The sequence below is a fragment of the Glandiceps talaboti genome, chromosome 10, assembly GCF_964340395.1.
Source record: "Glandiceps talaboti chromosome 10, keGlaTala1.1, whole genome shotgun sequence".
In the NCBI taxonomy this organism is placed as follows: Eukaryota; Metazoa; Hemichordata; class Enteropneusta; family Spengelidae; genus Glandiceps; species Glandiceps talaboti.
In genome coordinates, this window is record NC_135558.1 from 5,321,123 (window position 1) to 5,344,929 (window position 23,807).

The window sequence follows — 23,807 nt, forward strand, 5'->3', positions numbered from 1 at the left end:
GTACCACTACACATCAACCCCCTTCATCCATTCCTTTTTTCCGGAAGTCACGACATTATGGAACAGCTTACCACAAAATACTTTTGACATTCAATCTTAATTGTGAGTCATTCAAAAATCCACATACGAAACCAGCACCCCACAAGGTCCATCTAAACGCCCACCACCACTCTCGTCAGAACCTTCCAGGTATAGTCCCTGGTGGACCAATTTTGGAAGTGAAGACTACAAGGGATGAAAAATGACGATGTATACAAGCATTACAGAAACAAAACAATATTTTGAAAGATGCTTTATTAGAATTTTCCAATTTCACCGTATCAGATCAGATATGAAGAATAGTGTAATTTTTGTTTAAAAATAATAACAAATTTCAGAAAAAATACAATTTTTGATTTTTAAAGTTTTCATGACCCTTAATAATGTATAACCTTCCAATAAAATATACTACAATTTCTGAAAAATACTCCAAATTCCCTAAAACAGGATATTCTGTCAGTGACCCTAGGGTCAATTTCAAATTGAAAGCCTCATTACGATATAAAAAATAGATCAGAATGAAAAAAGAAGAAGATGTTTATGACGACTTAAACTATCGGCAAACTAAGATAGACACAAACTGAAACCACTATTGTCAATTACATATGAGTGGGTGATAACATGGTGGAAGGTCTCTATTGTGATGGCTATGCCTTGGTTATGTTGATAAAATCACCCTGTAATCAACCTGTAAACACAAAATAGGATGAATGTACCAACACTTGATAAATACTAACAGAGACACCACCCTACTGTGAGTGTAATTACATCTACGTCCTATATCAGCATGCAGTGATAATAGTTTATGTCTGTATTAGGTTGCCATTCATGAATGGTTCATCTGCCATTGTTGTATCATGGTCTTCCATCATCTTTACTGGATTTCGGCAATATTTATTTTAACATCCACTTCTTTCATCTTGCCATGGCAACACTTTTTACTAGCCACTACATGTGGACATCTATTTTCCTTCTGTTTTCTTGAGAAAGATGTTCTTCCTTGGCTGTTCAAACTCTGAAACCCTATAAGAGTGATCGAGTTAATGTAAGATATTATGTCACTGTGTGAACAATTCTGTAACATAGGAGTGGTTTGATGTAAGATGTGTTACAGTATCACCAAATTATTATAATGTTATGTTATGGGAAACAATATGACATACATGATAAGTAAGTGGTCTGAAGTGTTGTCCTTACAAAATTGCAGTCAAGAACTGTTAAATAGCATTTGAATGTATACTTATAAATTCTGCAAGGATTTTGAACATTCAAGCCTAATGTATCTTGAAGAGATTAAACGCTTACTTTGCATGTGACAACCGTTGACATGGATATGTTACATGCTGGGAGATTTGATAAATGGGATCGAGGTTGTACAAGAAGAGAGAGAGAGAGATTTGATAAAGGGGGCAAGTGCTGAAATCTACAGTTTTACACAGTTTCTTTCCAATCTCCCAACGTTTCACTCCATACTGGAGGTCTCCTGCAGGGTGAAAGTTGGGCTTCTTTGTATTTTTATTGAACTATGACTTACTTGTCATACACAATGCCATCCACACCAAGTCTCTTCATGTCAGCAAATATACCAGGGTTATTATTGTCATCACCCCAACACACAACAACTAGTCCTGCCTCTTTCATAGCTGTTATCAACCATCTATCATTCAGCAGATGTTCTGTGTACAGAACAACACCCTGAAAAGAACCAAAACAGTCAATCAACACAAATTAAAAAAAAAAAAATTCTTCATTAAAATTAGAAAATTAAGCAAGCACCAGGAATACTATTACTGTATAAAATGACACATCCTTTTTTTTATTAGTTCAATAAGCACCACACACACACACACACACACACACACACACACACACACACACACACACACACACACACTGTGTGGTGTGTATCTGACAATATATTTTAGTTCTCAGCACCCCTACTCTGAAATATTACTTTCATCATATTACACATTACACACAAGATTTGTTTGGATTTTGGCATTAAATTGTTAACAGCTGGAGAAAACTGCAAACAGTTTAACAGTGTTAGCATTCAACTCACGAGATAATCCTTCTCCTGAGATTAAAACCCTCTACATGCACAGCATACCTGGCTTTGTATATTTGTACGAAGTCACAGAGTTCAGCTTACAGACACAGGTGATCATTACATACCTCTAGGTGGCAGTATACTCATATATTCATACTAAATAAGATGTAACTACATATACATAGTTCAATATCTTCATCTTTCTATATATCCTTTTTCAAACTTACCAACAAATCATCAGCCAATATAGAATGAGTGCCTGTTGCTACTGAACTACATCTCTGGTCTTTATAACTAGCCCATCTATCACTCTCTCCATACGTTATGAACATCACTGGGTATCTGTTCTGTTTTTGTCTCAACCTGTAAATAACATACAATGACATGTTAATTACTAAGGATGTTGTCAGAGAAGGAAGCCATTCAAATTCTATGTTTGATTGATTGATATTTGGAGTGATAAATGGCACAATACATTCTTGAATATATATATGGGTTGTATCTGTACATTTATTGTGAATTTGGAAGTTATGCATGTGAAACTACAGAAATAACATGCATGGTAAAGTGTAGTGCCACACCTGTGGCTATGGGTTTTAATCCTGTGAACCCACCCAGATTCACACCCCAATGCCCTCCCCTTTCTTCCCCTCCCCTCCCCTGCCATGCCAGTACAGTACTTGTTCAGACTGCACTAGACTCAAATCTAAACTTGACATACATACTTACATGACACACACATCAGGACAGAAACACGAGAAGAATATTCGTCTGTGACCAGCATTCTCCATAACTACCTTTAGTATTGTATCTAAATATATATTCCTCTCAAGAAATGTTCCTTCCTGCTCCTTTTCTTCTGTCTACATAACAAACACACAAACAGACAAACAAACAAACAAATCAAATCAAATGAATAAGACTGACTGAATGATGTAATAAGGGTGTTATTTTATTATCAAATATCTCAAAAACAAAAACACAGTAATTTATACTATTGGATAACAAACATCAGAATCTATACTGCAATTCCAGCACTTCTTCATCTTTCAATACGGAAGTACACTGTAATATTTATATTGCATGTTCCAGGTTAGAAACCTAAGATATCTGAATTTACGTCTTGTTAATATTTCACAGATCTAGATTTTGTTGATGATGAAAACAACATATCTCAGCCTGCTGTTGTTTTTTATGTTACAGGGTACAGTATTTCAAATATAAAATGTCAGTTATGAAAACATAAGATTGCATAGTATGACCACTGGGGGCGCTATTCAAAAAACTTGTTGGAAGTATACATATATGAGCCTATAATGTTCTGAAGTTAAATTTCAATACTATTATTCTCCTAAGGTGATGAACATGACAACACATAATCCTTACCACATATGTCTGTGGATACTTGATTTCAAGATCAAAACCAACATGTTTGGGTACTTTTTCTAACACCTGTGGAATATAAAAAATAGTCTTGACAGAAAAATGACAGAATGTCTTGTAACCTTGGCAACAAATTTACATACTAATCCAAGAACATCTGTTTGCTGCATCATAAATCATCTAGTTCATGTTCTTTGATGTGGATTTTGGACTGTTCTAATACTGTAAAGTACCAATATTTTTTTGCCACTAGAAAATTTTGCAATTTTAGTCTTCAGCTAGTTCTCAAAAGACTAATGTTTACTAATTACCAGACTGGTACATTGTGTTCCATGACATGTACAAGAAGTCATTTTGAACAGTCATTAAGTATTTTTGTGTTTTTGTTTTCCAGCAAAATGTTACAGCGAAAATAAATCTTTAGCAAAAATTTCCAGGTTATAGATCTGAAATGACTAATAGTCTTTACTACAAGATAACTATTTGTACTGGTACAAGCCCTCTTTGATATACCATTATAAAAAAAACTATTTGGGTTTGGGTTACTTAAGCTTACATTAAAAGTTGGTGCCATTACTAAAGAAAATGAACTGTACATGGGGTGACAGTAGCACGTACTCATCTTGTACTTTGCAGGCTTGAATTTGTGATGTTTTGCTTGAAACTTGTATTTCTCGGGTTTAATGTTCAGTTTGTAACTTATATTTTGTAGAACTGTAAATTGTATTTCTGAAGCTTTCAATGCACTCATTAGCATGCAAGCATGACCCTATCATTCCCTATGGGGGTATCAGTCATTCATTCAGTACATGCATTCCCTATTTTAACTTGTCCAACCATCATCCACCCACCCATCCATCCATCACTCACCCATCCATCCATCCATCCATTATCCACCAACCCACCCACCCATCCATCCATCCAAGCAAGCAAGCAACCAGCCCTAACCCCAACCAATCATCCAACTATTAAACCACCCATTGAACTAAGCAACCAACCAGTACATGTCACCATACCAGCCATCTAACCAAGCAACCAAGCAAACAAGCAATCAACCAGCCATATAACAAGGCAGCCACCCCTCCCTAATGATCAAATGATTGGTATTGCTTTCATCAATGATCTGAACCCACATTATTGAGATAGACAGAATCTAAAAACATGAATAGTTTATTTCTTCAAATGTCAAATACACACACTCATCCTTACAACTCTCAGGTTTACACTCTTCACAAGTTGATTGAATAAATTATTGATAATACTGTACAACAATATTTTGATTTATCATTATCACATTGTTTAGATTAGTCTGTTAGGTATGCCATGACAGAGCACTCTCATACATCAGTCAACCCCACCTACGGGAGAGAGGAACGTGAAGTGAGGGTTGAACGACATGACATGTCTTACAGTCTATGTTTAGATATGTACAATCTATTTGATAACTAACACACCTAGAATCCACAGACAGCTTCACATTACAAAGGCTATTTTCAGTCATTTTACTTTTTTTGTCAATGTTATCTGATATCTCCTTTTATTCAGTCACTTCATACTATTTTTTCGTATTGCCAAGCATTAAATGGACTTATCTCTTTATGTAACCTTTTTATACTTTGTCAAAATGTTGCTTGCCATTGTATGTACTTATCTTCTTTCCTTATCTAGTAATTCATGTAATATTGTCTGCCATTAGTGACTGGATCTTTTATTCATTCAACTGCTTGAATTATCAGTTTTTTATTTCAGAGGGCCAGACATTACCTACACTGGTACCATTCATCTCATACTTTAGCAATTCACAGTATACAACTTGAGTTGGTGTATGGCATCATAATTTGAGTTATAACACGTTACTTAGTTTCTGCATGTAGACTTATACATGTCCTAAATGACGTGTTCCTGTCAAACTAGTTCATGGCATTACATCTGAGTCACATATCACAGTGTAAATACTTTTAGACAGTGGTTACTAAAATCAGCCACAACTAGTTTCACTGGTACATCATCAGTCAATGCTAGACCACTTGGGTTCTCTAGTTCGTTTTCATCTCTATCAATGCGACAGATGAAATTTCCACAGCTGTCAAATTTCTGTACACGGTGTCCGTAATCACTAATGTAAAGATATCTGTCTCTGTCCATGACTATTCCTCGTGGCCCATGCAGCTGACCATCATTTTTGCCTGAAACACCAAATCTGTATAGAAATTCATTACCAGCATTGTAGACCTGTACACTGTCACTTTCGCAGTCTGTCACATACAGAATTCCCTGGCTGTCTATGTACATTGAACGAGGTCCTTTGAATTCACCATTCTGATCCCCGTAATTGCCGAAGGAGTTGATGTAGTCTCCATTCTGGGTGTATTTCCTGATGCAGTGCCCTCCTGTGTCTGTTTTATCCCCAAACTGTCCATCCCAGTCAGTGACATAGACTGTACCATCTAATGGACTTATAAAGATGCATCTTGGACAGTTCAGTTCGTTTTGTCCAAAGCATCTCAAGACACAGCTGTTCTCACCACATACTACAATTCGCCGATTACTATGATCTGTCATGAAGTAGTCACCATTGGCTGATACTGCCACATCCAGTGGATAGAACTTCTCCCCAAGCTGTGTAAAACTAAACGATTTCTTGTGATCTCCAAGTTTACTAATTGTTTGTACTCTTTGATTATTCATATCAGCTACAACAAAGTCTCCAAGTCTATTTACTGTAACACTATAGGGATTCTTGAATTCTCCCTCATCACTTCCTTCTTTGCCGATAGTCCTCATCAATTCTTTGACGACAGGTATCTCTACTGGTGATCCTGGTATTGGTTCATCTCCCATCACCATGGTAACTTGATATTTTCCATCCCTTTCACCATGAATTATTACAGTATGTGTACCATCTTTGTTGTCAGTTACTGGGATGTCTTCTTGTGATCCTCCTGGTTTTCTTACTTTCACTTTCACTTCTTGGTTTGGTATGACCGTCTTACCTCTGCTGTCTTTAGTTGTTATCAGTAACTTGACAGATTCACCTTTCACTAGTCTCTTTGGAATGTTTTCAACTGTACACAGAGATGGACATACGTCATATCTCAGAACTCCCAGCATTCCATCTGTAGTGACATCATCAGAAGGTTGGAATGTAACCACTTCCTGTTTGATCTCAGGTTTGGTTTCCATAACAGCTAATTCTTTAATACGCTGTGCAGTCGTGGTCTTACTTGTCACAAGTTGAGCAGTACTGCTGTGACTGATCAAAGCTTCTACATAACCACATGTACTGACAAGGTTGTCATATTTAAATTCCAACTCATCTTGTTGAATTGCAAACCCTTTTAGCTGTACACTGCAGTCAGTCTGTAATACCCCTAACAATGCCTTTTTCTCTTCTTTTATTCTCTGTACAAGGCTCCTTGCCTCTTTTAAGTACAACTGTTCTTGCATGACTACTTCATCTTGATTTTCTTCGCAATGTCTTCTTACTTTCTTACACAAAGCTTCAGCTGTATTTTTACTTTCTTCTACCTCATTTGCTTTTATCTTCAATTCTTCCATCATTTCTGTCAACTCCTTAGCACACTCATTGGCTACTTCTTGTAGACATCTATGGCTGTGGTCTGGAATACGATGAACTACTATAGTACAGTCAGAACAGATTGGTACTTGACAGGTATCACAGTAAAATCTGACCTCATTGTTAGGATGAACTTTGCAATGTTCAATAGATTGGGCAGCTGATGCTTGTCTGGATTCTTCTCTTTTCAATACCATGTGTAGACTGGCACGTTTCAACTTCTTATGTTGCGAATTCAAACAGCCATCACAGAAGTGTTGTCCACAATCTCTACAAAAGTGTGCAGCATCACTTTCTTCACACAACTCACATGTTTGTTGATCTTCACTTGCATCTTCTGTTCTTTTTCCAACTACTTCCAGCAGTGAATTCATGAGGAAACTGTTCTTGAGATCCATTATTCCACTGTCTGGGACATCAACCACAAACTGGCATACAGGACATTCCAACACTCCTGTATTCTTATAAAGTGTCTCCAAACAGTGCAGACAGAATGTATGATGGCATGGTAAGACTTTAGGTACCTTGTACTGCTCACAACAAATTAAACATGACAGTACACATTCTCCAAATTTATCCAGAATTTCTTCTGGTGTATTTCCACACACAGTCGCCATGAGGCTAGGCTATCAATGAGTGCCTGAATATCTACCAATGCACCATGTGACTTACAACTCCACAAGTTGTTGAGGAAAGACATTGATTGGCAGAACTAATTTGATCTTTGACCTGTCCTTAATTTGCATATCACATTGAATGGTGAAAGGTTATGAATGACAGTATAACTCTGTAGTTTATCACTATCTGTACTTTGATTTCAATTATTTTTTGGCCTCTTACTACTAGACAAGTGTACTGTATACCAATGGCATATCAGGTGAAAGGTAAAAATAAATGATGGACAGATGCATACCTATATAAAGCATTGTATATCACCTAAAGGTACATCGCCAAGACAAAAATTTAGTATGAATCTAAGGGACGATTGCGCGATATCAAACAAGCTCAATACACCATTGAACTTCGTTCATTTTGGAGGGTGGGGTCTGGTGTCAATGCAATTGCTGAACTTCATTTTCACACTTCTAACCAAATTTAGAAAACTTTCACACCTTCAACGATAACAGGTTCTGTATTTATTATTGAGATGTTGATAAGTTGATTAAAATTTACTTCTAATGTTTGAGGGCGCCCCATCACAGCATACCTTACAGACTAATGGTATAGTTGGTCCACTCCTCTTGTTTCTATTTATGATGTTACCCTGAACCAAATCTTTTAATGTGGACAAATACCATGATTTGTATGAAAGCTATGTAACTCATAGGTAAAATAATTTTAAGTTATGTTATCACAATCACACTCAGTTACACTACTCGATGAACAAATTCAATAAAAACACTTCAAAACATACTTCCACAAGGTCATTTTATTGTTTTCATCACATTATCCTGTATGTAGACTTATACATGTCCAGGAATGGTGTATTACTCAACAAACCCAACCAGTGTCTTTGTTAATTACAGCAGGTAAGTAGCTAAAATATATCTGAGTTCTCCTGTCATTTTACCAGAGTTCCCCACCAAAATTATGGTATAATGTAATGTATTGAAAACTGTACCAGTTTTACCATATTCCCCCCTTGCTGCTACCAGGCTTTCAAATCCTTGGCAAAAACATTGAAGGCTGTTAGTATGTCACTCTCACTGAGTGTAAAGATGTATTACTCAATGACTCAAACTGTTGCTATGTTGATCTCACTCCATGTACAGGTGTACTCAATCACTCGGACTGTTGCTATGTCACTTTTACTGCACAAATACTTTCAAGCAGTGATTATTATAGTCAGCTACAATCAGTTTGACTGGTACATCATTAGTCAATGCTAGACCTTTTGGACTTTTTAGTCCATCTTCATCTTTATCAACTCGACAGATGAATCTTCCACTGACGTCAAATTTCTGTACACGGTGTTTGACATCACTGACATACAGATATCTGTCTTTGTCCATTGCAATGCCAGCTGGACCAAAGAGTTGACCATCATCACTACCTGGTTCACCAAATTTGTACAAGAAATCATCAATTGCACTGAAGACCTGCACACGGTGATTCTCATAGTCAGTGACAAATAGGGTTCCTTGATTGTCGATACACATGAACGATGGTCCTTTGAATTCACCATTCTTATCACCGTACTTGCCGAAGGAGCTGATGAAATCTCCATTCTGTGTGTACTTTCTGATGCAGTGTCCATCCTTGTCTGTTTTACTGCCAGCCTTTCCATCCCAGTCACTGACATAGACAATACCACCAAGAGGACTGATACAGATTCCCCTTGGATTTCTGAGTGCACCAAAGGATCTAACTTCACAGCCATCTTCGTCTATTACCGTGACTTGTTGAGTAAGATAATCTGCAGTAAAGTATTCCCCATTTGCTGATACTGCTACATCCATAGGGTAGAAGATTTTCTTTGCCTGTGAAAATGTAAACATTTTCTTACAGTTCCCTTGTTTATCAATTATTTGCATTCTCTGATTTGTTGTATCAGCTACGATCACATCTCCTTGTCTGTTTACAGTGACACTGCGTGGATTCTCAAAGCATCCTTCCTTTCTTCCTTTCTCACCTATGACCTTAACCAATCCTTTGATGACAGGTATCTCAACTGGTGATCCTGGTATTGGTTCATCTCCTATTTTCATGATAACTTGATATTTACCATCCATTTCACCATGTATCACTACAGTGTGTGTATCATCTTTGTTGTCAGTTACTGGGATGTCTTCTTGTGATCCATCTGGTTTTCTTACTTTCACTTTCACTTCTTGGTTTGGTATGACTGTCTTACCTCTGCTGTCTTTAGTTGTTATCAGTAACTTGACAGATTCACCTTTCACTAGTCTCTTTGGAATGTTTTCAACTGTACACAGAGATGGACATACATCATATCTCAGAACTCCCAGCATTCCATCCGTAGTGACATCATCAGAAGGTTGAAATGTAACCACTTCCTGTTTGACCTCTGGTTTGGCTTCCAGGGCAACAAGTTCTTCAATGTGCTGTGCAATTGTAGCTATGCTTGTCACAAGTTGAGCAGCACTGCCATGACTAATCAGAGCTTGTACATAACCAGATGTACTGACAAGGTTTTCATACTGAGTATCCAAATCAAATATCTGAGACTGGGTCCTTTTGACCTGTAGATGGCAGTCTTCATCTAAATCCTCTATCAAAGTGGCCTTGTTTTTCTTCATCCCTTGAACCTGAGCCTTCATCATAGTAATAAAAGACTGTTCATGTTTGGTTATCTCGTTGTGTTCTTCTTCAAACTGCTCTTTCACTTTTCTACTCGCATCTACGACTGCAGTTTTACTTTGCTCTATTTCTTTAGCTTTCTCCTTCACCTTCAAAAGTTCCACCATCTCTGACAACTCTTTGGCACACTCATCAGCCACCTCTTGTAGATATCTATAGGAATGACTTGCATTAGGGTGTTCAATGACTGTACAGTCAGAACAGATTGGTACTTGACAGGTATCACAGTAAAATCTGACCTCATTGTGGGGATGACCTTTGCAGCATTCAGGCTTTCTAGGCCTGGTCTGGATAACATATTCTTCTATGGTCAACACTTTGTGTGAACTGTCATGTTTTAACTTCTCAATGCATTCATCACAGACGTGTCGTTCACAATCTCTACAAAAGTGTGTAGCATCATTTTCTTCACACAACTCACATGTTTTCTGATGTTTACTTGCCTCTTCTGTTCTTTTCTCAACCACCTCCAGCAAAGAGTTCATGAAGAAGTTGTTCTTCAGTTTTGCTACCACATTATGTGGGACACTGACGGCTTCTTGGCAAGTCGGACATTTTAAAGTCCCTGCTTTTTCAAGAAGTGTTTCCAAACAGTGCTGACAGAATGTATGATGACATGGTAGAAGTTTAGGTACCTTGTACTGCTCAAGACAAATTGAACATGACAGGAAGTGTTCTCCAATCTTATCCAGTATTTCTACAGGAGTACATCCTGAGGCAACCGCCATGCTGGCAACCTACTAGTACTACAGTACACTTGTGTAAGATGTATGTCTATTCATCACATAACACAGGACTCCATAAGTTTGTAATAAAAGACTACAAACCAAAGTTATCATCCGTGAAAATAATGCCTTTTCCAGTTGTCATGGAAACAGGCTCATTCATCACTAAGATAGATGCCATAGATACCAGATCAACAACCAAAGAGCCATGATAGATACATTTATCACCAGTGAGACTGACAAGATACCAGTCCAATATAAGCAGCCAAAGTTCAAAATAAACTTGACATGAATTTATCACTGTGATGACAGTCTGTACCTTTTGAATCAAAAACCAAAATTCATGATAAATTTTAAAAGTACAACATTTTTCACTTAGCTGGGTACAAGGTTTGGGTACAGGGCTATTATGATGTACTATCTTGTCACTGAGTGAATTTCATGTTTTTTTATTTACACAATAATACGGTACCTTAAATTCATAATATTTACTTGCTGAGAAGATCCAGTCATTCTAAAAGCCTTGATGAATAGTTTACTTGTGTTTGTATACCACTTATCAGAGCTACATGTAGTAATAATTAGTTCTAGTACCATGACCAGGAGTTCTAAGTACTTACAGATAACATTTCACCTGTTCAGGTTGACACGCTTTAATTGTCAAACTATCCATTTGTTCGTCTAGTAGTCAGTACAGCCAGAAAACATATAGTTTGACAATGCCTGTTCACCTGAACAAGTGAAATGTTACCTTTAAGTGATTCAAACCCTTGATTATGGTACAAGAACTAACTATTTTTTATCTGATCAATGTATTTACACAGAGCTACATGTAGCTGTTATCATTTCAACCAAGTGATAACTGTCAAATATCAATCTGGTCTGGTTGATAGAGCATCTGTGTGGATGATAATCTTTAGAATCACAATTCATTGATTGAGGCTGACCTGTATATGTGTAAGGTCAGGAGTGTATCATTTACATTGATAAAGGTAGATTCATTCATGATATGGCAACAGTGAAAACAGCTCAACACCAGATACTGACAGTGAATGGTTATGTCCTCTACTGACCTCATATCGTACAAATGCCAGGTCAAAGGTTACTGTAATGCACTTTAACATACTGTCCAGTTACCTGTTATACAAGTTTTATATTTGTTGTCTTCAGAGTACTGGTATTGTCTAAAAATCAGTTGAACTGGACAGTCTCAATAATCTAGAGCATATTGAAGATATTAGGCTGTCTAACAGTTCATAATTTCCCTGATGTACTTAATGGTGTTTTAGTGAAGGCCACACAAAGGAAGAAAATAGTTGAGATAACTTTATAGTGAACTTTCACCCACTTCAGTTCACAACCATCAGTTGTGTTAGCCATTACGATCATTTGAAGCTTGCCTGGTAATATACTATCACTATTCATAGACATTCTCCCCCCCCCCCTTTTCATTGAAAGTGTTAGGGTTGTAGAGTGTTCTCACTATTATCTTAAGATTCTGTGTAATATTACATGTAAGTATATTCCTGTTGTGTTACTGTTCATGTGGTACAATCTAGTAGCTTTTCTTGGTCACTCCAAATAAAAGAAGTGGTCCTACCTCAGACTCATCATAACCTTCTGATGTAATTAATGATTTAATTAATTTTATTAATTATCAATAGCTTCTGATGAAGACTTTTAAATCTAGTGATTTTGTAAATTGTATGCCTAGGAACTGAAACACTTTGAAGATCAATCTAATTTGTTAATAGATTTGATTGAAATGTATGTTCTGACCTGTTTGAGAGTAGGGAAAGGTTGGAAATCACTATCTTCCTCTTCTTCCTGTTCTGAAAGTGAAATAAGATACTATGTGTTACATACATGTAGTGGAATAGAAATTGATACTTGACTCCATTTTGTATAGTAGTAATAGTGAAGTTACCTTATTGGATCTAGTTTTTGAAGCGACAACATTTATTGATTGACTCAATTTAGTTAAAATTGGGACCTCAGTTATGTAATAATGGGGAAGGGGATTCTGAACATCGTCAACATTACATCAAGTATATGACATTTCCCTTACTACAAAACAAACTATAGGTTGTTAGATCAAGTTTTTAGTTAGCGGAAGTATCTCCCAAATCTGGTTCAAACTTGATTATTTTGTGTGGTACTATTTAATAGCGTTAAAGCCAGTTAGCCATGTGATTATTTTGTCAATGTTATTGACCCTGCTATCTGGGTTAGATTTCATACGGAAGCAATTACATTTTGAAGATTAGATGAATGAGAGTTTATACCTGGTGTTGTATGCTGGTGTGTTGTTTCACCGGCATGGCTGAGCTGTAAATGAAAACATAAATAACGTGTAATACAAATAAACAACAACAACAACAAAAGACAATGAAATCAAAATCATACAAACTCTTGAAACGAAACTCTACAATACAAAAGTATAACTTGGCTAAGAAGACAAAATGTAAACACAAATTCAGCAGTACAATAACAGAATCTAAAAAAATCTAACTTAAAATCATGCAAACTCTTGAAAAGCAACTCTGCAAGATAAAACTATAATTTGGCTAAAATAACAAAAAACAAGAAATTTGCAAGCTTAATTCATATCTGCCCTGAAATGTTATCATCATCTTTTGATAACATGGAGAAGCAGGGGTGATATGTATTGTTACAGAAGACAATGATCTTACCTTGAGTGACTGCAGCTGTTCTAGAGTCAAGTCACTCACAGGTACTTCAAAGACACCACGGCTTTGTGATTTTCTCTTTAAAGTGGAGATGAAGAAAAGAAAGTCAATACTGCTAGTATGATATAAAGTAGTCATTATAATAACAGACGATAATAACTCTCCAGTTTAACATGTGTTGTAGTTGTGTCTCAGTGTCTACATGTACTTGATTCCATCAACTTGTTTTCATTACAGAAAGGCCCTCTACTACCACTGAGGGCGTTTTCAATGGCTATAGCTCAAAAGCTGTTGCTGGTACATGTAATGCAATTGTAGTTTTACTAAAAATCCAGATCCAAAATAGGATCTCTACCATTGGTCTTTGCAGGTAATTTTTCTAAAACCCATCCACTTATTCATTTTAGATATCTTGCTAACAAACAAACAAACAAACAGGGTTGAAAATAGAATCTCTGCCCGACTTGCATCGCTTCTAATCAAATTATGAACAAGGAACTACTGCAGCATATATTGATACATTACCAAAGTAGGTTTGTGGCTATGTACAATATCAAGTAGGTTCAGATCAAAGGAGTGATACAATTGTGCACGCCATTACTGATAACTTCAATAATAACAACTTTCAAATTTGGCACCTCTTACAATTACTGAGGTTTGTCGTTGATAGACATCACTTCATATATCTAGCCATGATGATGTCTGTTATTCAACTTTCCTGCTGTGTAGGCAATGTCATGACCACTATAGCTTAATCTACACATCAGGACAAGTTCAGTAATGTATCAATATGTTGCAGTACTTTCATTCTTCATACTTTGATTGAAAGCTCATACTTATTCCTACCTTGATAGTGTTAAGGTTGATAACAAAATCATGATAAATAACTGGAATCATATCTTTGGATAGAAGAATATCAGTTTCTATCAAATCAATACCCTGTAAATAAAAATAATATAAAAATCAATGACTATCAGAAAATTTTTCACACATTGACCCCTTTTATAAGACAAGATTGAATACTAATGCATTGTAAATATGTATTATTCCTGAATACCAAGTTAACTTTGTTTGTATTCTACCACTGGGCCAGTAGAAAGTCAGGATTAAGTAATATGCTTCTAAAATACTACAGGTATCATTTAATCACATCTACAGCTAAAAATTATCCCCCCCCCCCCCCCCCCACAAAAAAACCAACAAAAAACCCCCCAAAAAACCCAAAAAAACAAAACAAAACAAAACAGCTTGTGTCTCTTTTATCTAAACTAATGGAACTGTTTGGTTTTAACCTATTCATGTTGTGGTCACTGTGGTATACACCTGCTATTAGATCTAATTTTCCAATATTTTTTTTTGTTCAGCCAAGGAAAATATGAGAGACCTAAAGGGCCCTTTGTCACTATATGAGTCGCTAGATGAGTAGTGACAACCCTAAGGTGACAAGTATTTTCTGGCTGAATATTGAAAATATAGAAAAATATTGGGGGACAAATAAATATAATTATACCATTGGCAGTAATATTTTTTAAAAATTGGGAAAAGTAATGGCAGTTTTGAACGTTTTGACTCATATTTTGAACACAGCAGAATCAATGCGTTGTCGTGACATAGATGTGTGTTGTCATGACGTAGAACAACGAGAGTATACATTCCATATTTTTTGTTGAACCTGGCTTGTGCATCATGTGGTATCATATGCTTTATAAGATCTCCTGTATGCATGTCCTACATAATAATGAAATCAAGAGGTACACTAATTCTAACATGCAGTTGATACCAAAATTGATTTTTTTACTTACAAATGATTCAGCTTTATGGAAACCTGATATGGTGTTTTCTTTAACTGCTGACAAACTCTCTGAAGGCAAACTGTAAGATAAATTAATTTTAACATGAAATCTTCACATAGCAATACTGACCATTACACCATAGTCACATGTCAGTTTATTTACAAGTTTCCTATCAACAGAGCTGTAAGGCAGCCACTTGTATTTCAGATGAAGATATAAGATAAATAAGCATTTCAACTTCTTAAAGGCGAGACAGGGGTATAAAAGGCCCCCTAACTTCATGTGAGTTATTGTCAAACTTGAATACATACTGTATTACAGTAAACAATGCAGCGATTCCGCTATGAAAATCCATGACAACAATGAGCAGCTGGTGATTTTGGTCATAAATTTGGTATGTGTGGAGGTGTGAATGTCTTGGGAATGCGTTTGTTATTACAGAAAGTTGATATTTATGCATAGTATATACAATTTTGAACAGAATAAGATCGACAGGGCTTGTTCGTCCTCATGGTAAAGCTGTTACTTTTCATTACTCTTAATTATTCAAGATAGGACATTGAGGTGCTAACAAACACCACACTGGTGGCCAGTTCCACATCTTATGTCGACTTTCTATCCATCTTCATATGTATTTCACTTAAGATTTTGTTATGACTTTCATGGCATCAGTATGAAATGTTGTCATTTAATATTTGAAGAAAGTTAAAATAAACTGAGCAATTTGTCATTTTACCATTTCTAATATTTCTGTATCATTGTAAATTAAAATATTCTGCCACAGATAAATTATCCCAAAATCTGAATTCAAAGGAGTAAAAAACTCCCCCAAAACAATAACATGTACAACCCTTACTTTTCTCTGCCACTGTCAACAGCATCGACCTCTGACCTTCCACATCCTCTGTGACCTATATGTACAGCTTGTCTCTCTTTCCAATGCTTGGTATATGAAATACTCATATCACATAAATCTGACTTAAAAGGATGGATTAACAGGTATTGGACTAGAAAATAAAAAATAAAAGATTCATCAGTTTGTTTCCTAGCACAGTCAAACAGAGATTGTCTGATTGGGGACAATACAGATAAATTGTGTGGACTTTCCATTATTGATACATTCCCCACATGACCATTGATTTCCTGAGAAAGATCAGGGAGGCTATCAATATCAGATGCTACAATCCAAAGATCAACAGAGGCAGGGGCCGGCATCGAACTGCATAACATCTACAATTGGCTGATCATACCGCCACCTAGTGGTCAGCTGTAAATATCGAATTTGTCATTCTGATGAGGCTCATCGACCAAGACAGATCAAATGCTCAATGCTTGCACTTGTGTGTTATAACCTTTGTAAATCATTTGATCTACCCATAGATCTTGAAGCAGACAGGATCCTGTCCACTCCAAGATCTATGATCTACGAAGCTGATGAACATTTTGGGTCATGAATTGTGTAGCATATATTATCACATGTCATAGTTCACAGTCTGATAGAGTCCCATCCCCACTCCTCTTCCACCATCATATTATAGCCATGGTGGTTGAATGGTAAGACTGGTCAGCTCGGAATCTGAAAGCTGCTAGTTCAGCTATCTTTCAACATTTGTTGCTAAAGTTCTTTGGCTAAATTTGAACCATGATTGTGCCCCAGTCAGCCTAGCTTTATAACTGGGGACCTGGTAGCATAGAAGTTGCTTTATCAAAATTTATGAAAAGATTTAAATCTTTGTGTACTATAGAGCCTGCAATGGATTGTACTTTCTTTGGTAGTTGAAGAAGATATAAAGGGCCATTGTGTTGATAAAGGTCTGTGCATTGGGTAATAATGAATTGTCAGAAAACACTTTGACTACAATGAGGGAAGTAGCACATTTAACTAAAAACAATTACAATACAAATTTGCATTTAACATCCCTATCTCACATGCAACCTACCAGATAACTCTCCAACTGGTTCGTGAGAACTACCATGAATTGGAATATTACTATATCCTGAGGACTCTACCATGTTGCCAGGCAACAGATGTGCCACACCTAATCTCTTTGGTGGTGACTCTGTGGTTAATGCTCCCCTGTGTTCAAATACTTCAATGGTAAAAACCTAAACAAATGATTGAAAATATGAATGTCAGTTTCGGCATAGTCACTATTTTTCTGTAATAACAATATCAACAAAATCATGTTATTCCACAATTTTATATTTCACACCATGTTGACAATTACTTCATGATAAAATTACTGCAATATTCATCAAAAATTGACAATTCTGCCACTGCTTTGCTAGTGACAGGCACTTTTCTTATCGCTTCCAGATAACTGTTCAGTGTTTACTGTAATGTTACTATGCTACAGGCCTAATATTGGAAATTTAGACTTGTGTGCAATACATGTCATATCATACAATTTACAAAGTACAGAATTTGCAGCTGAATTAATATCTGGAGGTAAACTTTAAAAGATTATTTTAGACACATAAGTTCACATAAAATAACGATTTAAAATCTCTGTTCACTATCATTTAGCAGCAATCTGAGTGACTGAAATAAACTCGTATAAATTCAATATTCATGTTGCGTATAATCTAACACAGAATGATAGCTTCTGCATGCACTGACACTTACCAGACACTGTGGTTGTAATGTTTGTGCAGAGAAAATCACGTAATCTTTGCCTTGAAATACATGTCCATAGGGACCTTGGCGTTCAGACTCATGGTCAGAGTCATTCAGGACTTGGACATAGACCGGCACAGAGTTGGTAGACAGACTTGAAGTTTGTCCAGTTGACGTTGCACCTGGTGATACTTTGGCTTTCTTTGGGGAGTATACTGATGATGTATTTTTGGTCATCTTTGCTGACACTTTGTAACTATACCGTATGTTTTCATCCTTACGTCCATTATCTACATCCTCATGTGTGTCATATTTGGTTATCAGATCTTTATCACCACAATCATGGATGTACAATCTGATCTCTGATTGCTCTGTCAGCCACCCTTTGTCAACTTTCTTTACATCATCTGAAATAGTCAAGAAATAATTCTCATCATAAAAGCTTACAGCTAATATTTTTTGGGATTGATGGACTCTGAGATAGACTCAACAAATGAAGTATCCCCGGCAACAGTTTACTGTTACATGAATATTTCCTTGGGGGAAATGGAATGCAACTAGGGCCTCTAGATGCAAATTGAGCTCACTATAAGTAATAGTCCATACCATGTGATGAGATTTAAGCCAATCACTGAAGACTATATGAAAATGATGTGTTACAAAGAAGAAAATTCACCATTCAACTCTTTTACACAACTGAATTAGTGTATGTCAAGACTTTTGCAGAAGTTGTATACCTGACACACAATGTATTAATACTATGCCAACAAAAAGACATAGCAAAGACTTTATCAACCCCCTTCTTATTGAGTCACTCCAAAATATTTCTTGAATTCTACCAGGTGTCCATGAAATGGTCTGGGTTATCTTGAGACATAGCATGATACTTACCAACAATTCCAAACTTTCCACCATCTTCCATCATTTGTGGACCTGAAATATTTATAAAATATTTGCCAGTTTGATTACAGTTACTAGAGACTAGTAATCACATGATGGTATATACATGTAGTAATATGAAAGAACCCCATGATATACGAGTGCAAGTGTGGTATACTCAGGGTATTTGCATGAGTGCTTGCAGTGTTCTCTGCGCTCGTACTTTCTTGAGCGTAGTGAGTGAAAGTGCAGCAGAAAACATTGCAAGCATGAATAGAAATACCCTGAGTATGCTACACTTGCACTCGCATGGCATGGGGTTCTGTTATTATTATAATTATATGACTTGTTTATCTGAAACGGCAAATTTCCATAAAAATCACACAGCGCGATCACAACATTTTGTGTGTAGCGAAGGATCGCGTCCCTGCATGCAAATGCAAGTATGCAATAATGTTTTCGGTATTGCACTGCAGTGAAAATACCACTAGTATGTGCATGCACCAGTGCAAGTAATGTCTGGTACATATGTAAATTGACAAAGTAGAACTACTTCATAATTTTCAAAGTACAAGTGCATGTGCACCTCTGTCTTACGTTGCAAGAAATTTTGTCCTGTGTCTGATATCTTGTTCTGGCTGTATACCAACCTGTCTTACAGTTACTGTCTATAAAATAATATTTTTTCACTTTAGATTTTGACAGGAAAAGTACCACGGATATCTAATGATGTATTAAATTTCATAACACTATCATAAATATCTACTAGTTGTCACTTTCAATAACATTTTTATTTTAAAGAAAATCTACCAAAGTTTCTTACCTTTTGATTCAAACTGCCTAGGTGTAAGATGAGTTTCCCAGTGATGAATAATAACTGCTCTCTTGTTTTCAGGTGTTCCATGGAAACTACAAACTGCATATCGATATTGAATATTTTGGTCCTCTGGCAGTTCCTTGACAAGTGTCCATACTGAGCTACTGGGTAATATAATAATAATGCGCATATGAAAGTTTGACCCACTGAATATTTCTTTATCAGTAATAATTTAATTTTGATAGTAGCAATGTCATTACAATGTAAATTCTATGTAAATTAGAATGACATAGACCATGGTTGCTGTATTTCATAATTTGATGTCTGTACTAAACATGAATATATGAAATTGAAAGTAGGAAATTAAAATATTGAAATTAAAATAGTTAAAATGTGACATTTAAATTCAAGAAATTACACAATTCCATGATTTAAAATCTTATCAATCAATCGATACAAGTCACATTGCTATTTGGACGATCTTTCCCTAAAGTTAAATCTAGTCTGTAAGGTACGTTCCATTGGGGTGCCCTCACACATCAGCCAACTATGAACATGACCGTTGAGGGCGCAGCAGCACAAAAACATGTGTTTTACAGTCTATGTTATGTTATGACCGTGTTCCTAAATCTTTTAACCACTGCTGCTTCCCAAAATCAAAAACATCCTACAAATATGAATATACAACTTTCCAGATTTCTCCATCCCATGTTCCTAGTAAAATATTGATATTGATTATTCACTTTTTTAAGTCAGTCAGCCTATATCAAAAACATTCAAAATACTTCTACTGTACTTACCTTGCTGTATCATTTCTCTGCATTTCAACTACATTTTTATGACACCACATTCCCAGTTCTTCACAGTTTCCCACAATGCATAGCACTTGGTCATCATTCTTGACCATACCTTGGTCATCAATTCTAAAAGTCACTTTGCATGCCATTCTTTCAGGTCTACCAGCCAATGTACTACTTGTAAATTTAATTTTACATTTAGTTATCAAATCTCCTCAATCACAGAACACATTTAAACCAGAGCTGGAAGACAAAAAGGACACTGATTAGTTCAAACATGGAGGTGTAAGTGGAGACCCTTATACTACCATGGCTCAATAAAACTCCATTTCAAAGTTGTCATATGGATGAGGATTTGGTATTTATTTTGGATTTTTAATTCATAAAATAATTTTATCATGGCTTCCTACTTGAAAAGTCATATGAAACAACGTTGACCAAGTCTGTGTTTGAAATGTAACTCAATACATTGTAAAAAAGCTATAAAGATGTGTAAAAAGTTTGTTATTGTACATACAATACCATTAACAAACATTTGACACATTTATTAATCGTTTGCAATTTATTGAGCTACAAACAAGGACTTGGCATATGTTGTACGTTTCATACTGATTTTTCAAGTAGGAAGCCATTATAAAATTGTTTTATGAATTAAAAATCCAAATTAAATACCCAATCTTCATCCATATGGCCATTTTAATACAAGGTACAATGTACAACGTACCTTGTACCCTAATGAATTGCAGGGGCTTTCAATAATACTAGCAATGCAATGGTGACATAAAGATTAAGATCAACCTTTGTTCACAACCAACATTTTTATGGTTCTGCTGGTGCTAGACAACTATTTTTGCCCCAATAATTTAATCCTGATCTGACACTGGCCTTTAAATGTTCTGATTAGCTTTGCAGAAAGAGTAACAACATATGTAAATGAACCTTGATATGATCAGACACAGGTCAAACTTTGGGATAAACAACAGGTAAATTGACAATCTAAACAAACTATAATATAGTGAGTGAATGGAACTACAACTGTCATAAAACTGTTCTTATCAGTGAAATGTAACAAATTTCCCCTACTTTCAACATTCTGTGTTAATAATCCAGTTCATTTGTTTGCTCTCCCTGTTTGTAACAAGTTCTGCTTGTTTTTAGAAAACAATAGACACAAATAGTACATCTGTTGTCTGATTTGTGAATAATTTTTAAGGATAGAGTTATGTAACATGCTTTCTAATTCAAGTAAATATATTGTTTCATGCATGATGCACCCATACACTGTTTTAATTTAATTACAAAATGAGGAGGAATGTGAGACTCTGGGAATGGTATTTATTGAAAAATTGTGTGTTTTTCTAAAAGTCTGAGACTAACCAAACTCAATGTTTGCCCTAGATGTTGGGTGGGGGACTTGTCTAGAGCAGGGGAGAAACAGTATGTGACCATCACATCACAACCGCCACCACCAACAACATATGGCATAGGGAGGGAGGGAGGGAGGGAGAAATGGTGGCGTTAGAAGTCTTTAACTAAAATTATAAAGTGAAACTTTCTGAAGTATCCCATTATTATCCATGACCCAGAAACAATCCTACCTAGAGATCTATTTGTCCGAATCTGAAAGTATCACTGGGTGATACACTGTGTGCACTGATACTTGCATGTATGGTCTGAACATGTTTGCACGATGCCTGAGATTTGGCACCGAACTGTTAAAATAAGGCCTTGTTTACAGACGGAGTATGTCAAGACTAAATACTAGACGTTGTCGACTCCTAAAGTCCTCACTTACTCCGTCTAGCATCTGCTTAGTTTACGAACTACAAAATGTACAGACGACGTAAATAACAAATATTGGGAAAGTTTGCCAACGATTGTTCTTTTAATAGCAACATCTTCGACTCAAAACAACCACAATTGCAATTTATAAGCATTGATTAAAGTAAAAATGTATAAAAGTACAAACCTGGAAGTAGCTGCACAGCCCTATCGTACTGTGTCGTCTGACACTTCAAAAACGGATCAAACGTCGGGTCAAACGATTATCGCACAGGTCATACAACAGACTGCCCTCAGCGGTGATTTACGTTACATATGTTACAACTTACATACATACCATCATAGAGGGGAGAACCACTTGATTCCTGGAAAAAAGGGGGGGGGGGAGTGGGTATGTCAGCAATTTTTTTCCCATCACTGCACTGTGACAGCAATTTTTTTTCTCTTGTCAGTCTTAGTTCAAATTATTTATTTCCATATTCAGAAGCAGTGCAATTTTTTTTCTCAGTTACCAAGTTTGTAGCACATTGCAACAATTTTTTTGGAACATTTTTTTGCTCAAGCCATTACAGAATCAATTTTTTTTTCTCCTACAGACATTTTTCCCCCCAAAATCAAACAGTTCTCCCCTTAGCGATATATACACAGTATACCATTTACCACTTCACGTGTAAACCATTCACGAGTACATTATTTACACAACTGCATCGAGATTGTGCAGAGGGAGGGACAAAAATTGTAATTCCGAAATTATGTAAGGATGGTTTCGATCTGAGCATCCTTTGATCAGTTTGAAATATCGACACCTTGGTTACAATCGAATGTGTCATCTACTATGAAATACGAATCAATTCTATAACAATCCCACTCATGTACACACACACACACACACACACACACAGTGACAGACACAGAGGCACACAAAATGATACACAATGGTAAATTTATCTCGAATTGCACGTTGACAAATTGAGTAGCTTTCTTTTCCTTATGGGTATCATCGACTAACATGTCTACTGTGGCATTTTTATGTCATCAAAGAAACAAGAGATCAATACACAAAGGTGAAGATTGGTTTTTATTTATCATTTCATTTCATCTTCCTAATACATTGATTGTGATATGTATTGTCAATATTCCATTCATTTCAAGGCTAAAATAGTCTACCTTCTTACATTTACAGTTAACATGATTTAAAACCACTATTACATTGTATCATGGTACATTTAATGTTGTATACTACGGACCTTTTTTTGACACCATCTGAAACATACCCTTCAGCAGAAGCTCCAGCTTGCCAAAATGAGTGCAATAATTATCAGTATTTCTCATTCAGT

At 36.1% G+C, this 23,807-nt stretch overlaps 1 protein-coding gene across 2 annotated transcripts; it reads right to left on the minus strand.

Annotated features, from left to right (window-relative positions):
• Window positions 1-409: 409 nt before the first annotated feature.
• Window positions 410-22,737, minus strand: LOC144441070 (glycerophosphocholine phosphodiesterase GPCPD1-like). Of its 2 annotated transcripts, none has more exons than XM_078130595.1 (17): window positions 22,658-22,737; window positions 20,692-20,931; window positions 19,898-20,052; window positions 19,087-19,128; window positions 18,205-18,602; window positions 17,519-17,684; window positions 16,435-16,585; window positions 15,588-15,657; window positions 14,632-14,724; window positions 13,789-13,863; window positions 13,381-13,423; window positions 12,875-12,927; window positions 3,476-3,541; window positions 2,819-2,952; window positions 2,317-2,452; window positions 1,574-1,734; window positions 410-1,062 (listed from the first exon to the last, which is right to left on the minus strand). In XM_078130595.1, the coding sequence occupies exons 2-17, from the start codon at window positions 20,835-20,837 to the stop codon at window positions 1,002-1,004; spliced, it is 1,950 nt and encodes a 649-aa protein (XP_077986721.1). In that variant the 5' UTR covers window positions 20,838-20,931; window positions 22,658-22,737; the 3' UTR covers window positions 410-1,001. The 2 variants fall into 2 exon arrangements, with proteins under 2 accessions (XP_077986721.1, XP_077986720.1); XM_078130594.1 differs by having other exon boundaries at window positions 19,898-20,055.
• Between the last annotated feature and the right edge of the window lie 1,070 nt (window positions 22,738-23,807).

Excerpts from the sequence above, each read along its gene's own strand:
- LOC144441070 (XM_078130594.1), bottom strand. The coding sequence starts at position 20,837 with ATGGCATGCAAAGTGACTTTTAGAATTGATGACCAAGGTATGGTCAAG. Across the intron at positions 13,424-13,788 it reads AACAGCTGCAGTCACTCAAG|CTCAGCCATGCCGGTGAAAC; the intron begins GTAAGATCATTG and ends TTTCATTTACAG. Across the intron at positions 3,542-12,874 it reads CTTTCCCTACTCTCAAACAG|GTGTTAGAAAAAGTACCCAA; the intron begins GTCAGAACATAC and ends TATATTCCACAG.